General features: G+C 36.1%; 1 protein-coding gene across 2 annotated transcripts in view; it reads left to right on the forward strand.

Moving 5' to 3' along the window:
• CLTC (clathrin heavy chain) overlaps window positions 1–17660 on the forward strand; it is a 66999-nt gene that overhangs the window by 35853 nt on the left and 13486 nt on the right. For both annotated transcript variants that reach the window (XM_047706831.1, XM_047706832.1), the window contains exons 9-21: window positions 871–1023; window positions 1628–1750; window positions 2431–2568; window positions 2769–2933; window positions 3069–3249; window positions 4784–4947; window positions 10209–10334; window positions 10936–11078; window positions 13618–13852; window positions 14506–14628; window positions 15625–15770; window positions 16002–16185; window positions 16396–16588. In XM_047706831.1, coding sequence (XP_047562787.1) covers window positions 871–1023; window positions 1628–1750; window positions 2431–2568; window positions 2769–2933; window positions 3069–3249; window positions 4784–4947; window positions 10209–10334; window positions 10936–11078; window positions 13618–13852; window positions 14506–14628; window positions 15625–15770; window positions 16002–16185; window positions 16396–16588 — 2074 coding nt within the window. The remainder of the gene's footprint in view (window positions 1–870; window positions 1024–1627; window positions 1751–2430; window positions 2569–2768; window positions 2934–3068; window positions 3250–4783; window positions 4948–10208; window positions 10335–10935; window positions 11079–13617; window positions 13853–14505; window positions 14629–15624; window positions 15771–16001; window positions 16186–16395; window positions 16589–17660) is intronic.

The raw sequence follows: 17660 nt of genomic DNA on the forward strand, positions 1-17660 counted from the left end.
CTAGTATATAAATCAGAACTCTTAAGGAAGCTGTTTTCCGGATTGGGCAGCTGACTGACTCAATCTGAATAGTACAGAGGAGGGTATTTGCTTGTATACCACCTAAAACTCTAAAGTTTTTATCTCAGTCCCTGTAAAATTAGTATGTTCTGCTTTGCGACCTTAGATCTAAAAGTCAAAATTATAATGGAGCTTAGATAGCATAGACATACAAATTATACCTTAATTTTAAGAAGGGTCCTTAGGGGTAAGCCTCATCTGACTCCTTAAATATTTTTTTTTTAATATTTTATTTATTTATTTGACAGAGATAGATCACAAGTAGGCAGAGAGAGAGAGGGAGAAGCAGGCTCCCTGCTGAGCAGAGAGCCCGATGCGGGGCTCGATCCCAGGACCCTGAGATCATGACCTGAGCCGAAGGCAGAGGCCTAACCCTCTGAGCCACCCAGGTGCCCCTGACTCCTTAAATATTAAATTTTCATTTGATAACATTACATTAAAAATTGGATTCTTTTTGGAAAAATTGGGGCCATGTTGATCTGATGATCTGAATATTCATAAAAGATAGAAGTACAGGACTCTGCTTTTTAGGTACCTACTTCCTAACAAAGTAGTTGGTTATATCTATAAGCATGAAGTCTTGGTGGGCCTTTTATCCTTAAGTAGTAGGATGTGTGGAGAATTCTACTGAGACAGTGCTGTGAATACAAAATGAAGAGTCTTTACTAACCACAACCCTTGCATATTTATAATATATTCTGGGATAATTGTAAGTGCCTGTCATTAGTTATGTATAGTGGAAGTAATATTAACTGCTCATTTATAAAATAGCTCGTGGATTACTAAAAAGTCTCTTTTTCCCTTGGACAGCTGGAATGCTCAGAAGAACTGGGTGACCTTGTGAAATCTGTGGACCCTACTTTGGCACTTAGTGTGTATCTGCGGGCTAATGTCCCAAATAAAGTCATTCAGTGCTTTGCAGAAACAGGTCAAGTCCAGAAGATTGTTTTATATGCGAAAAAAGTGAGTTCAGTGAAACAGATTCTCAATATAAATTCATTAAAACATTGAGAAATTAACTTACAGTAATGGTCAATGAATTTAGTAGTGAATTTCTTTAAACTTTGAATTACTTAAAAAAGCATAAAAACCCTGTTTTAGCGCTCACATATAGAATTACACTTAACTCAGAAGTTACATGCTGGGGTGCCTGACTGACTCATTTGATAGACATGAGATTCTTAACCTTGGGGTCAAGTTTGAGCCCCACAATGGGTAGAGAGATTTCTTTTTAAAAATGAAGATAATCTTGCTTGGCTTCTCAGAATTTAAGATGTCATGGGCCTCTTTAACCTCTTAGAACAAACTTTGAAATGGTCATTCATTGAAAATGAGTAAGTCAGTTATAAAAATTTATAGTGTTCCATTCAAATATGTTATCACCAAGGGGTCTATTCACCTAATATAAACCAAGGTTTAAGTGAGCATGTTAACTTAATTAAAACTGAATTTGTACTTGCAGTAGTTCTATATTAGTAAATTTCTGTTGTAGAAAAAGCCTTCAAATAAGGCTAAACAGAAATGAAACTGTACAGTAGAAACTTTGCAAATCATTGTCTATTTTTAGGTTGGATATACTCCAGACTGGATATTTTTGCTGAGGAATGTCATGCGTATCAGTCCAGATCAGGGACAGCAGTTTGCCCAAATGTTAGTTCAGGATGAAGAACCTCTTGCTGATATCACACAGGTAAAGGCATTAAAATGTATTCTGTAGAAGTTGATTTAAAAAGTGAGTTCGGGGGAGGGATCTGGGTTTAAACAGCTTTGAAGAATGGGTTAACCTTTCAGTCTGTAGAAATTAGAGCTGTGTCTGTCAACATAAACCTCAAATATCTTATTTAAAAAAATAAACAAAAAAACCAGAAAAGCAAGTAGCAGAAGAATGGACAGGAAGATACCACCCATAAACAGTTTTAAAACATGTAAAACAAATTCCATCTTGTTTAGAATGCATATATATTAAAAATATGAAAAAATATATGGGAATAATAATAAAGAATGGTTTCTGCCATTGGGTGAAGGAAGAGATGCATATAGGAAGTGGGACTCAGAGACTTTTCCTATTTTGTGTATTTTAAATAGTTCATCAAAATTTTAGAACTATTGTTTTGATTGATTGTATTCTGCTCTTATATATAGTATCTTGACAATTTTTTTATCAGAATTAATAACTAGATGACAAAAATTTTATTCTTAAAATTATGAAGTTACGTTGTGCAAATGATATTTAAATCTGGGTTTCGTTTTGGCAGTTTTTGTATATGTAAAGTGATATTTAATTTCCTTCCATTTACAAATTTTCAACAGGATCATAAAGCAAGTTTTAAACATCTTAAAAAACAATTCTCATTAAAATTTTTTTCCCAGATTGTGGATGTCTTTATGGAATACAATCTAATTCAGCAGTGTACAGCATTCTTGCTTGATGCCCTGAAGAATAACCGCCCATCTGAAGGTCCTTTACAGACACGGTTGCTTGAGATGAACCTTATGCATGCGCCTCAAGTACGTTTTTCCTTTATTTAGGCAGTTAGTTAGTTCTAGTTAGTAGATATTGAGAGCTTCTTAAATTAAGCTATTTGAAGCTACTGTGATGCCTTTACTTTCTCCTTTATTCACTATTGAATCTTAGTGTGTAATCTGGATATAGAATTATTGCTGTAAATGGGATATAAAATAAATTTGTCCTATTTGTGGTTTTATAGGTTGCAGATGCTATTCTAGGGAATCAGATGTTCACGCATTATGACCGGGCTCATATTGCTCAGCTGTGTGAAAAGGCTGGTCTGCTGCAGCGTGCATTAGAACACTTCACTGATTTATATGACATAAAGCGTGCGGTTGTTCACACTCATCTTCTTAACCCTGAGGTATTGTCTTTATCTAACAGATGGCGATATGATTGGTATACAGAAAATGTGTTTGTAGTACTGAATTAGATTCTACCATTAAGTTCGATATTATTTCATTTATGTATTTGTTTACCTGTTTATTTTGTCCTCTAGTGGTTAGTGAATTACTTTGGGTCCTTATCAGTGGAAGACTCCCTAGAATGCCTCAGGGCCATGCTGTCTGCCAATATTCGTCAAAATCTGCAGATTTGTGTTCAGGTGGCTTCGAAATATCATGAGCAACTGTCAACTCAGTCTCTGATTGAACTTTTTGAATCTTTCAAGAGTTTTGAAGGTAATTAAGAGTTTCTAAGTTGTTTTTAATTGAGAGCCAAGAGGGGTATTATTATGATATTGTACTATTGGAAATTCTGTCTTTCTACAAGCTAAATTTTATGGGACAATTTGAATTTTATTTATTAAATGTCAACCCTTTTATGTTGGATTCTAGAGATGTGCAGCGAATGAGACTCAGCTTGGATATTTTATAGATGAATTAAAGGCAGAATTTTAAGACATAAACCTGAATAGTAGCTTTGTCATAATTGTATAAAATGAAAATATTAATGGTCAGGTATAATAAGATTTCACACTTCTGTTGTCTGACTCTTAAAATGGCAAATGTTTCTAGCCAGGGACATTTTGTGACTTACCATTATATACTGGGTTTTCTCAACCTTTACAGTATAGATAATTTGGGGAGTTTTTGTTTTGTTTTGTTTTTTTGCACCATAGATAATTTGGGCTGGATAATTTGTTTTGGGGGTGGGTTGTCATGTGCATGCAGGATATTTAGCCGCATTCCTGGCTTCTACTTCTAGATGCCAGTAGCAGCTAAAACAGCTGTGATCACCAAAAGTGTCCCCAGACATTGCCAAATGTCTGTCTCCTAGGAAGAAAAGTACCCCATGTGAGAATCACTGCTATACTGAGTGGCAGTGTAATACCTATTGGATAATGCTTAGGTTTATTAGCTAAGCTTCTGGGCCCCAGTCATCTTTTTTTCCTTCTATTTGTCCTGTTGCTCTAGACAGAAAGAATAAGATTTCTACTAGTTTACTTAATTTCTCAGTTTCTGTGTATTATACACTGAATTGATTCTGTTCATTCAAGTACAGTAGCCACTAGTGACATGTAGCTATATAAATTTGAAGTAATTAAAATTGAATACAATTAAAATTTTAGTATATGTGCTGCCGAAGCGAGCACTACAATTAAAATTTTAGTTCTTTAGTCACAGCAGCCGCATTTCAAGTACTTAATAGCTGTGTATGGTTAGTGCCTATCATATTGGACAGTGCAGATATAGAACATTTTTATCACAGAAAGTTCTGTTGGACAGCACTGCATTAAATTCTTTTCAAACCACTTTTGTATTTTTTCTGTTAACTGAATATAGGAAAAACCTGCTCTAAGGGACTTCTTTTAAAATTTCTCATACGAAACTGGTATGATTTCATTTAAAATTTCTCCTGTGCAACATGGTGTGATTAGCTTTGGTATTAGGTAGCTAATAATATAGGTAGCTCCTAACTACTTCTATAATAATATAGGTAGCTCCTAACTACTTCTCAGCTACTAGAAAACTTTGAATTGTCTGTTCTGTAGGGATTTAAGTGAATGCTCATTTATTGAATCGATTACTAGGTTAATTAGTATTCTTATTGAGCTTTTTGAGCAACCAGTTTTTACTTGGGGCTATACAATATAAGTTATTTTTAAATTGAGGTATAATTGACATGATGTTTCTTTAATTGCTTAAGTATTTTTCAGTTCTATCATTCTCAGAGGTACGTCTATGCTTAATTTCAGTTATTTGTCTTTTTAAGGTCTCTTTTATTTTCTGGGATCCATTGTTAACTTTAGTCAGGACCCAGATGTGCACTTTAAGTATATTCAGGCAGCTTGCAAGACTGGGCAGATCAAAGAAGTAGAAAGAATCTGCAGAGAAAGCAACTGCTATGATCCTGAGCGAGTCAAGAATTTTCTCAAGGTAAGTGGTTTTGAGTAATGCACTTTCTGGCTGGATTGAAGATCAGTAGTTTTACATAGGTTTCATCATAGTTTTAAATATTTGTTTTCCCTGGTGCACCCAGGTGGCTCAGTTGGTTAAATGTCTGCCTTCAGCTCAGGTTATGATCTCTGTGTCCTTCGATGGAGGCCCATATTGGGCTCCCTGCTCAGTGGGGAGTCTGCTCCTCCTCCTCCCTATGCCTCTCTCCCCTACTCATGGGTGTGCGTGCTATCTCTCTCTCTCTCTCTGTCTGTGTCTGTTCTGTGTCTCAGATAAATAAATGTTTAAAAATACTGTTTCTCCTAATGGGAAATTCTTAACATTCTCAAGTTACGTGCTAAATTACTTCTTCCATATTTAATACTCTGTGGTTTCCTTCGAAATAAGGGAAGTGGTAAGTAATACTTAAGAATGAACATTTCTTGGGGTGCCTGGATGGCTCAGTGGGTTAAGCCTCTGCCTTCACCTTGGGTGGTGACCTTAGGGTTCTGGGATTGAGCCTATTATCTGGCTTTCTGCTCAGTAGGGAGCCTGCTTCTCCTTCTCTCTCTGCCTGCCTCTTTGCCTACTTGTGATCTCTGAGTGTCAAATAAACAAATAAAATCTTAACAACAACAAAAAAAGAATGAACATCTTTTTTTTTTTTAAGATTTTATTTGTTTATTTGACAGAGAGAGATCACAAGTAGACAGAGAGGCAGGCAGAAAGAGAGAGAGAGAGAGAGGGAAGCAGGCTCCCTGCTGAGCAGAGAGCCCGATGCGGGACTTGATCCGAGGACCCTGAGATCATGACCTGAGCTGAAGGCAGCGGCTTAACCCACTGAGCCACCCAGGCGCCCCGAATGAACATCTTTTTTAAAGAAGAAAAAGGGGCGCCTGGGTGGCTAAGTGGGTTAAAGCCGCTGCCTTCGGCTCGGGTCATGGTCCCAGGGTCCTGGGATCGAGCCCCGCGTGGGGCTCTCTGCTCAGCAGGGAGCCTGCTTCCTCCTCTCTCTCTCTGCCTGCCTCTCTGCCTGCTTGTGATCTCTGTCTGTAAAATGAATAAATAAAATCTTTAAAAAAAAAAAAAAAGAAGAAGAAGAAAAAAATAGCACTGTGTCAAAAGAATTTCTTTCACTTGAATTTTGGAAGAAAAATTTTGAAAAGTAGTTGGAGATTCTCAGTGTTTAGATTTTCAGGTATACTCCTCTTAAAGATTAAGGTCACTTTGCCCTTATGTCCTTGAGGAGCCTGTATTTACACGAAGGGTTTTGTTATCTTGTTATCTAAAGGACCTAGGTTTCTCTCTCATCGAAGTAGCTTTTTTCTAGAAACTCAATATTAATTGTGTGTAACTAATTAAACTGAAGGTAAGATCTAACAAAAAAAACCCTCAGCTTTTCGACACTAGTTATAGAAAAGTAAGAACTGCCTGTGTTGCAGTGAAGAATAATGGTTTAAAGATTTTTAGCTCATCAGAACATATGGGCAGTTAAATTTGTTTAATGTTTACTTTAGTTTTACTCTTATATCTACCAGTTATACAGTGAGGAAAATAAAGCTTTAAAATTGGCAGTTGCCGATAAAAATAAACTATAGAACACTTCGATTACCCCTTAAAAATATATTTTGCACTTAAATTTTATACAACATGGGTGTATGTGTATATATATGAAACAATTCCAGAGACTGTATATAAAGTTAAGTATTTTTTGTCTTTTGGAAGAATTTTACATTGAAACTAAAACCAAAACAATTATTTTGTAATTCAGTATACTGAATCTAAAATACTGTACTAAATAACATAGATTATCTAAATCTATAGTTTTATTAGCTGCTGTCCCTTCTGAAGAATTATTGCTGGGCTCTAGATTAAACAGCTAAACTCTTAGTTACTAAGTATAGAAGTTGCCTTATATTTTAGATTAAAAGATAAATTTTCCCCAGTATGTATAGCTTTCTATGATGTCTTGGCCATCATGAGTATTCTGAGTAACCTGGCTAGTATGCTGTGTTCAAACCCAAGTCTTTCTGGTGCCAAAAAGCCTTCTAGATCAGGAAGATTTGATGCTTTATGCTTGACTAGAGTACCCAAGAAAACAATTCAGTTCCTCTTTTGAGTATCAGTATGGTTTCTTTTTTTTTTTTTTTTTTTTTTAATATTACCTGATTCTCACACTGATTCCTTTTTTGTTATTAAGCTCTCAACTGTTACGCTTCAGTTGTCATTGCTTTAGAACTGGGTTTGTATTTTTCTATTATTTATATGTAAAATGGTACTAAATTAATTATTTTCACTTAATTATGATCTTGAGCTTCAGAAATCCTCTGGATTTTAGCATGGTATAACCTTATGTTGCATAGCCCCTGAGATCTAATGAGAAGAGGACTCCCCTTCCACACATCACACTGTGAATCAGGTGTAAGTTTGATAGAGTAGGAAAGTGGATGTTTTTTCTGGGCTTTTAAACCAGTCAGCCCTGGTTCAAATTCTGTTTGTGTCATTAGCTATTGTTTGTACATTTGGTATTTGTCTAGCTGTTAACTAAGGCAAATTGACTAGTATGCCTTCGCCTCAGTTTCTTCAGCCAGAAGCTGTGTTCATCTAGTCAAGTACCTTGTATGCCATAGGTGTTCAAGTGATAACTATTGTTAATAAACTGTGTTGGTGGACCTGGAAATAAGGTAGAGTCAGCCAACATGTGATCATTTTCTATCAGGCAAGTTTTCCCTTTGGTTTTATTTTATTCCTGACTTTATGAAGGAATTTTATTTCCAGCCGAAGTTAAAGGTAAACCTTGTGTCTTATCTTCAGCCTGAAATGGGAGCTCAGTACTTAGATATTACTGTTGTATTCTACCTTGTACCGCAGTAATAAGAATAAACATACTAGCCCTTCACTCACTTTCCTTATTGACCTGTATAATGCTACATCTCATCATCGCGGTCCTTAAATTTTATTTTGGAGACACTAGCTGTATGATAATTGACTGGTGTGATATGTAAACTCTGAGAAGAAAAATACTCTGATCCTGAACATTCAAGTGCCATTTATGTGTTAGCCACCAGGAATACAGAGATTGGTAGATTATGACTTCTTCTTTGGAAGGCAGCTATGCTCACCACTATACCACCAACACCGATTGATGATGACTTCTTCTTTAAAGTAGCCTGTGACAGGATGAAATGTTGTCATTAGCATCATTTGGCTCATGCATTCACCCTGTGGAACTATAGCTCTCTGTAGAAAGCATGGAACTGTTCTTCAGACCCATGATCTGCTTTCTGTTACCTTTGATCTTAATTCTTTTACCATTTTTCTTTTCTGGTTGTACTTAAACCATACTGGCCTGCTTGCTATTCCTAGAACTCCCTGAACCGTCTCCTGCCCCAGGACATTGCTTGTGCCCTTTTCTACTTTTTTCTCAAATCTTCATGACAAGAATTCCTTGCCTTTATTCAGATTTCTGATGAAATGTTAAGAGCAAGGATGTCTCAGATTACCGTGTTTAGGATAAAACCTACCTTCTGTCTTCACCTCATCCATGTCCTGCTTTATTTTTCTTTAAAACACTTAACATTACAAGACCTTCCTTTTTTCCACCAGAACATGGTTCCCTGAGAGAATGCTTTACCTTATTCCCTGCTATATCTTAGTGCATAAGAACAGTGTCCAGTATATAGATAATAAATATGATTTAAGTGAATAACTTAATATTTAAGAAAACCTCTGAACGTGTTTATATAATTTCAGTTTTGTTCTTTAAAATGTTTAACCATAGTAGCTAGTGGGTTAACCTTTTTAGGAAATAATTTAAACTATTAATAGCATTTTTCCCATATGTGAAATCATGTGCAAATTTAGGCAGTCAAGAAAATACACTAGTTTTTAATCTACTTTTCTAATCTTAAATTTTCTTCAGAAATACAGTATAGTTGTCTTAACCAGCAGAATTCTTAAAGACCCATGCATGAGACTAAAATGCCTAGGTAATCTTACATTACTATTAAGTGTATTTTCTAAGTGGTAAAATAAAGTATATAATATTTTATGTGGATATTAAAGAGGAAAAAGAAGATTAGTGTGTTGATCCACTGACTTTCTGATGTTTATTTAGTAGGAAAAACTTGGCCAACTGAAATCTTATGGATAGGTAGATCAACATTTTTTCTAGAAATTACTGTAGCTGTTAGTACAGAGTTTCCATGGTGCTAAATAATACATGCTTTAGACTTTCCTTAATGGCAAAAATCTGCAACTGGACTTCCACTTCAGATTTACAGCCATTTTGATTTTTTATTTGGATTTTCTCCTGACTCCCATAGTTAGTTTGGTGTTCTCTGAACATTTCATAGGCTATTCTTCAAATTATTTATAATTGGATGAGTGATATGCACTAAACTTACGAACCATTTTATTTTAACATTGCAAATAATGTTCTCAGTGGCTGTCATTGGGGAAAGTTCTGTTCTGCTTAGTTGTACTTCCTTATTAGACTGACATAGAGGAATCATTTATTGAGGAATGTTTCACTGTGTGTAAATGAATTCCTGATGGAAACTATTGTTTTTTGTGCTGTACCTTATGTCTGGAATTTAACAGGACATGTATCAGGTAAATGCCCAGTACAGGTCTTACCAACCTGTCTGTAACATCTGTGTCAATCTATAAGTAGGATTATAGCTTGGTATTTGTAATGATAAAAACAATTGGTAATTTAAAGATGTCTTTTCCTTATGTGCTTGTTTTTTTCTCTGTCTCTCTCTCTTTTTTTTTTTTCTATAACCATCATGCTGCTCCTTTAGACTTTATTGTAATAGAGGCGGGCCATGTAGATTGGAATTTGGGAGGGGTAAAAAATCATTAGTTTGAAACAACTACGAACCATTTATGTCGTCATTTTTATAATGTGACTGTAGTTCTTACTTAAGTCAACTCCAAACTCACTTGCAATGTTACTATTAATGAAAGTCCTACTGTGATTATTTTATATCCTAAAATGCCACTGGTGGCTCACAAATCTGTTACTTTTTTTTGATAAAGGGTATATGTGGAAAGGACTTGTATTTTGCTATGAATCTAAGTCTAGCTTACTAAAAATTTAGTGGAATTACGAAAAATTTAGTGGAACACCAGCTACTGGGGCATTTTTTTCTTTGAGAGAAGAACCAAGTTTAGGTGAGCCTCTCCTGCCAGTATAGAATAGATTCTCATATTTTACATAGATTTGATAGTAAGTCTTCTTTTTGTTCTTTTTTCAGGAAGCAAAGCTAACAGATCAGTTACCACTTATCATTGTATGTGATCGATTTGACTTTGTCCATGATTTGGTGCTCTATTTATATAGAAATAATCTTCAAAAGTATATAGAGATATATGTACAGAAGGTAAGTAATACTTAAAAAATACCTTACCTTAAATTCTACTACTCACACTCTGGAAATCTTCATATCCTTTTGAAACTCTGCACAAAATGGGAGTAGCCTGCTACAGTGCCTGGCAACTTTTTTTCTTTCCTCGTTCAGAATCTTTATTTGGATTAGAATTTTACCTTCATGTTAAGCATAAAACAGAACAGACTGGTGTAGTTGAAGAAGTTGGGTGACCTACACACTAGTTACTTGATAACCCAACTCCTGAGGTAGAGGCCATAGACTCTAGAGCAGTTTTAAAAACCGTCTTAAACATAGATATTTGAAACCTTACCTTCTAACTTGAGAAATGGAAAAGCAGTTTTGCTGTAATGGAGATCTTTTAATTAGTCTTTCATATACATCCTGTAGCTTCTTTGGATTTAGAGCAATGCTGAGGTAATTAGCCAACCCCTTTCCTCCTTTTTCTGTCTACTTATAAGTTTAGACTCTTGGTTTATTACTGAACTTTAAAATTGAGCTTAAAAGAGGGAAATGAGAGTTCCGTTTTTTTTTTTAAAACTCTCTTTTTGTTTTGCTTGTTAGTGACATAATGGCATTTTTTTTTTAACCATAGGTGAATCCAAGTCGACTTCCTGTGGTTATTGGAGGATTGCTTGATGTTGATTGCTCTGAAGATGTCATTAAAAATTTAATTCTTGTTGTAAGAGGTCAATTCTCTACTGATGAGCTTGTTGCTGAGGTTGAAAAAAGAAACAGGTATAGTACCATTTTAATCTACATAAATGTGATAAATTAGTAGTCTCTCTTAGCAGGCTAATGGATTAAAAAATACAGACTCTCATTTGCCTGAAAGCTTTTTGATAAAACTGGATCATAATTCCCTGGAGACATCTAATTTAGAAGTGACAAGCTAGCTATATTGCTGAAAAAAAAAATCTGTTTTCTGAAACATTACAGTTTTGTTATAGATATTATTTACATGTTTATAATTACAGCTATGGTTTGGCTATGTTTCTAATGTAAACTATGTAAAAGGCCTCTTTTTAGTTAGGTATGACACCACTGTTTTAGTAACTAATTCTTTAATTTATGTCAGGTATAAAGAGAGAAAAGAATTCTGTGTGTAACTGTGGGTTAAATTGATTTTTAATTTGAACCTTAATGTGATAATATGAATTCTGAATTTCCACTAGAGGAAAATATAGTATAAGTGCTTCTAGTATTTATTATACCATGAAGTCTTTTTTTTTTAGCTGGGAAAATTTTTTTTTTTTTTTTTAAGATTTTATTTATTTGAGGGAGAATGAGTGAGAGAGAGCATGAGAGAGGAGAAGGTCAGAGGGAGAAGCAGACTCCCCAAGGAGCTGGGAGCCCGATGCGGGACTTGATCCTGGAAATCCAGGATCATGACCTGAGCTGAAGGCAGTTGCTCAACCAACTGAGCCACCTAGGCACCCTAGCTGAGAAATTTTGATGAACTGGTTTAGAAAGTGTTACTGTAGTAAATGAGGTTGGTGGATTGGTTTAACTGTGGGAAGTTACTCTGACTATGAAAAGACAACAAGAAAACCTATGTGGTTTAATTTTAACCTGAGTTGGTATAGGTATCCTTGAAATGGTATTCTAGAATTTGTATTTGAATATTTCAAACAGGAAAATTCTGTATTCAAAGACAATGGAAATACAGAATATAATACTGATTTTAAAAACTTGAGCCTGGTCTGAACTGATTATAGGTCGTAATAATTTAACATTTAGAAAGAGGTTTTAGTTGCATCTTAAATCTAATACCTGAAAACCATCTTGTTTGTATATTCTAAGCAAATAGCCAGAAAAATTTAGAAAATTTTGTCTTTAAGTTACAAATTACATTGTGATAAACTAGATTCACATCTGAGTCACTAGTTTAGATATGCCTTAGCTAATACTTATTTTTTCAGTTGCCAGGCATATCTGCTTGTGTTGCACTTGCTTATAGGACCATGATTTTTTTGCCTTAATACAAATTTGTGTCATTATCCTAATGGGAGTGAGTTCATAATAACTATACGAGTTTGGTAGCCAAAATATGGCCTGCTATTTTTCCTGTGGGTGCTTTTATTTTTATTATTATTTTTTTAAAGTTTGTTTATTTAAGTAACCTTCTCACCCAGCGTGGGGCTTGAACTCATGACCTGAGATCAAGAGTTGGAGGTTCCACCAACTGAGCCAGCCAGGCGCCTCCTCTAGGTGCTTTTAATAATTAAACCGTCGTCAAAAGAGTATTGGGTCATCAGAACCACTGAAACATAAGCTATAGCTTAGTGAAACCAATGCTCCTTGGTGGAATGGTCATATGACTGCTAGAATTATTAAACCCAGAGCTTCTAAAGCCACCAGATTTTGTTCACATTGTGTATTTAGGGTACTTCCCCCTTTGGCTGTAGGTAAGGTCTGTTAATTGTGTTAAAACTCTAAGGAACTGGGCACCTGGGTGGCTCAGTCGTTAGGCGTCTGCCTTCAGCTCAGGTCCTGATCCCAGGGTCTTGGGTTTGAGCCCAGGATCCGGCTCCCTGCTCTGCAGGAAGCCTACTTCTCCCTCTTCCACTCCCCCTGCTTGTGTTCCTGCTCTCACTATCTCTCAGTCAAATAAATAAATAAAATCTTTAAAAAACTTACAAGGGGGCGCCTGGGTGGCTCAGTGGGTTAAAGCCTCTGCCTACAGCTCAGGTCATGATACCAGGGTCCTGGGATCCAGCCCCACATCGGGTTCGCTGCTCAGTGGGGAGCCTGCTTCTTCTTCTTTCTGCCTACTTGTGATCTCCATCTGTCAAATAAATAAATAAAATCTTTAAAAAGAAAAATTATAAGGAACCTTAGATAATCTGGCCTGTTTTTTTGTATGACATTCCCATCTTACTTCCAAACAAAATTTATCTGAAGTCTAGGTATTTTGGCCAGTATTTTAAAAAAAAAAAAAAGTATGAATCTATAATCTCTTTTTTCTATATCCTATATAAATAATGTAGCAGATAGGTCTGGGAGATTCTGAAGAGAGTCTTCTATACCTTTTGTATAATCTTGGGCAAATCATTTAGCTGTCTCTGAATCTTAATTTACCAATTTGTAAATTGTTGAGAATTCAACAATTAATTGTAAATTGTTGAGAATTCAAAATATATATATGGGAGAGCATGTTATATACCATAAGGTATTTCTGTAGTTAGCATTGTCAAGAGTTGTGTGTTTTTTAATAATATATCATGTGTGGTTTTGTGTGTGTATGTGGTTTTTTTGTTTTGTTTTGAAATACTAGATTGAAACTGCTTCTGCCTTGGCTAGAGGCCAGAATTCATGAGGGCTGTGAGGAGCCTGCTACTCACAATGCATTAGCCAAAATCTACATAGACAGTAATAACAACCCAGAGAGATTTCTTCGTGAAAATCCTTATTATGACAGTCGCGTTGTTGGAAAGTATTGTGAGAAGAGAGATCCACATCTGGCCTGTGTTGCTTATGAACGTGGCCAGTGTGATCTGGAACTTATTAATGTGAGTACTGTTAGCTAAATGTTTACAGAGAGAAGGCTGCATTTTTAAATGCCTGTTGTATAATGTTAGATTAGTGAATTTTGAGTTTTATGGTGGCTTGAGGTGATATAGAGCATTCCTTGTAGTTGTGTGCTTTTTAAAAAAACTTTATTTGCCAATAATTGTGAATTTAAAGGGGCCAAAATAGTAAATTAAGTCTATATTCACCTACTAACATTTTAACCCCAGTAGTTGTATCACCTGTGTTCTCATACACAAACACACATACACACCATACATATATGTATATATATATATGTACATATGAGAATATGGTACATACTTCCTCGGTGTGTATTTTCTAAGACTAAGGGTATTCTGTTTTCATGACCACACTGTAGATATGAACTTTAGTCATCTTGATACTGACAGAATAATTTTAAATTCTGTCTTATTCTAGTTTTGTCATTGCCCCAATAATGTCTTTGTAGCATATACTGAATTTTAATAAAAACTTGGTTGTGACCTATTCAGGTTTATATGTAAAAGTGATGGATTAAAAAAAAGAAACATTAACAGGGTATAAATCATAAGAAAGAACCTTTAAAACTAAAGTTAGTCTATAGAAATTCTTTACTTTTTATTTTGAAACTAACCTTTAGTATCTTATTTAGGTTTGTAATGAGAATTCCCTCTTCAAAAGTCTTTCCCGCTATTTGGTACGCCGAAAGGATCCAGAATTATGGGGTAGTGTGCTGCTGGAAAGCAATCCTTACAGGAGACCCCTAATTGACCAGGTAAAATTGACAAATGTGTTTAAGGCTTATCTTTTTAACTATGAATAAAACCTTTCCGGGGCGCCTGGGTGGCTCAGTGGGTTAAAGGCTCTGCCTTTGGCTCGGGTCGTGATTCCCAGGGTCCTGGGATCGAGCCCCACATCGGGCTCTCTGATCCGTGGGGAGCCTGCTTCCTCCTCTCTCTCTGCCTGCCTCTCTGCCTACTTGTGATCTCTGTCTGTCAAATAAATAAATAAAATAACTTAAAAAAACAAAAACAAAAAAAAACCTTTCCTGTCATCATACCCATATGTACTCAAATAGATCATATTTAACTATGAGAGAAGGTAGTAAAAAGTAGAAAATAAAATTATACTAACATATATATTGCACATACATCATAAAAATGTTTTTTAGAACCCTAAAAATTGAAGGTTCTTAATGGTTTTTAAATTCTTTTGATAGAAGTACAAATATAGAAGAGAATAAATTGAAGGTTATTTATTTTTTGTTCCTGTCCTAGGAAGCATGTCTAAGGAAAATTCCCATTTTGGATACAAAGCTTCCTGGGAGCCATACAATTAGCCAAAAATAGAGGAATTACTGAGTCAGTATTGCCACATCTATGTAGTTTAATTCATATTTAGCCATTAAAGTGATAATGAGGAGTGGTTATTACAGGTAATATTTTAATCAGGGAAAAAGGTTACGTAATTAGGGTGGTTTTTCTAGAGACTGGAAGTACACATGATGTGGGTATACGTGGATTTGTGTAGAAAGACCTTTGTGTGATGAGTTTAAAGGTATTTTTCCTCCTTCATTATTTCAAGTTTTCTGCTGAGATGCCACCTTATTCTTATCAGATAATGTCTTCAGTAACCACCTGATTTTCAGTACTTTAACTCCCTAAATAAACAAATATATATATGTATATATATATGTACATACATACACATACACACACACACACATACATATGTATGTGTATATATATCTCTCTCTCTGTATACTTTGTAGGTTGTACAGACAGCCTTGTCTGAGACTCAGGACCCTGAAGAAGTGTCAGTAACTGTCAAGGCTTTTATGACTGCAGACCTTCCTAATGAACTCATTGAACTCCTGGAGAAAATTGTCCTTGATAACTCTGTATTCAGTGAACACAGGTATGCTCTAAGAAGGGCCCATTGGCTGTTAATATTCAGTCTTAAATTACGGCCTATCACTTTTGCGAAGAAGAAAAAGACAAAACTTAGAGAATGTTGTTTGAATTCTGACTCTTCTAATAGCCTCCTCTTCTCACCCTGCCTCTGAGACAAAAAACTCTTCATAGCCACAATGTTTATTCTTTATGACTAATAAGATCTTGATATAATGCAATTTTTTTTTCTTGAAAGGAATCTGCAAAACCTCCTCATCCTCACTGCAATCAAGGCTGACCGTACACGTGTTATGGAGTATATTAATCGCCTGGATAATTATGATGCCCCAGATATTGCCAATATTGCCATCTGCAATGAGCTGTTTGAAGAAGCATTTGCCATTTTCCGGAAATTTGATGTCAATACTTCAGCAGTTCAGGTAGATCTTCAGATTGCCTAAGTTGATTCAGTGTATGCATTATACTGTTAGACTCAGCATAATTGATTGCTTTGGCATAGAAAAGCAATAAAATCCTAACTGTTTATTATATGTGCTGCCGAAGCAAGCACAATCCTGACTGTTTAAATGTAATTGCTATGTGGCAAGATTCATTCTACTACAATCCATATTCAAAAATTGTTTGCTTAGGTCTTGATTGAACATATTGGAAATTTGGATCGGGCATATGAGTTTGCTGAACGCTGCAATGAACCTGCAGTCTGGAGTCAGCTTGCAAAAGCCCAGTTGCAGAAAGGAATGGTGAAGGAAGCCATTGATTCATATATCAAAGCAGATGATCCTTCATCCTACATGGAAGTTGTTCAAGCTGCCAATACTAGTGGTATGACTTCTTACTTTTATGTGTTTGTGACCTCAGAAAATATACCTAAGCTATGATTAAGCTAGGCATTAAGATACTGGTCTATTCTGCGGATGTGAGGGCGATCTGGCTGCGACATCTGTCACCCCATTGATCGCCAGGGTTGATTCGGCTGATCTGGCTGGCTAGGCGGGTGTCCCCTTCCTCCCTCACCGCTCCACGTGCGTCCCTCCTGAAACTGCACGCTCGGTCGAAGAGGACGACCTTCCCTGATAGAGGAGAGGACCGTTCTTCGGTCAAGGGTATACGAGTAGCTGCGCTCCCCTGCTAGAACCTCCAAACAAGCTCTCAAGATACTGGTCTATTCTGAATTTATATAGGAATGAGATACTGCATGGTTACTTGTGAAGAAATTTAGCACTCCGTCTTAGTCCACATATAGAAGGGCTGCATTTTGTGAACTTAAAAGGTCCATAGGGAATATTTTCTGTTTTCAAATCTCAGAATTCTTTTTAAGATTTTATTTATTTGAGAGAGATAGCTAGAGGGAGCACAAGCGGAGGTGGAGGGGAGCAGGGGGAGGGAGAAGCAGGCTCCCCGCTGAGCAGGGATTCCAATGCAGAAATCCCTGGGATCGTGACTTGTGGCAAAGGCAGATGCTTAACTGACTGAGCCACCTAGGCACCCCTGAAATCTCATAAAAATTTTTTTTTTAATTTTTTATTTTTTTATTAATATATAATGTATTATTAGCCCCGGGGGTATAGGTCTGTGAATTGCCAGGTTTACACACTTCACAGCACTCACCATAGCACATACCTTCCCCAATGTCCATAACCCCACCTCCCTCTCCCTACCCCCCTCCCCCGGCAACCCTCAGTTTGTTTTGTGAGATTAAGAGTCTCTCACGGTTTGTCTCCCTCCTGATCCCATCTTGTTTCATTTATTCTTTTCCTACCCGCCAAATCCCTCATGTTGCCTCTCAACTTCCTCAAATTAGGGAGATCAATGATAATTGTCTTTCTCTGATTGACTTACTCGCTAAGCATAATACCCTCTAGTTTCATCCACGTTGTCGCAAATGGCAAGATTT

The sequence above is a fragment of the Lutra lutra genome, chromosome 16 (assembly GCF_902655055.1).
Source record: "Lutra lutra chromosome 16, mLutLut1.2, whole genome shotgun sequence".
NCBI classification, from domain to species: domain Eukaryota; kingdom Metazoa; phylum Chordata; class Mammalia; order Carnivora; family Mustelidae; genus Lutra; species Lutra lutra.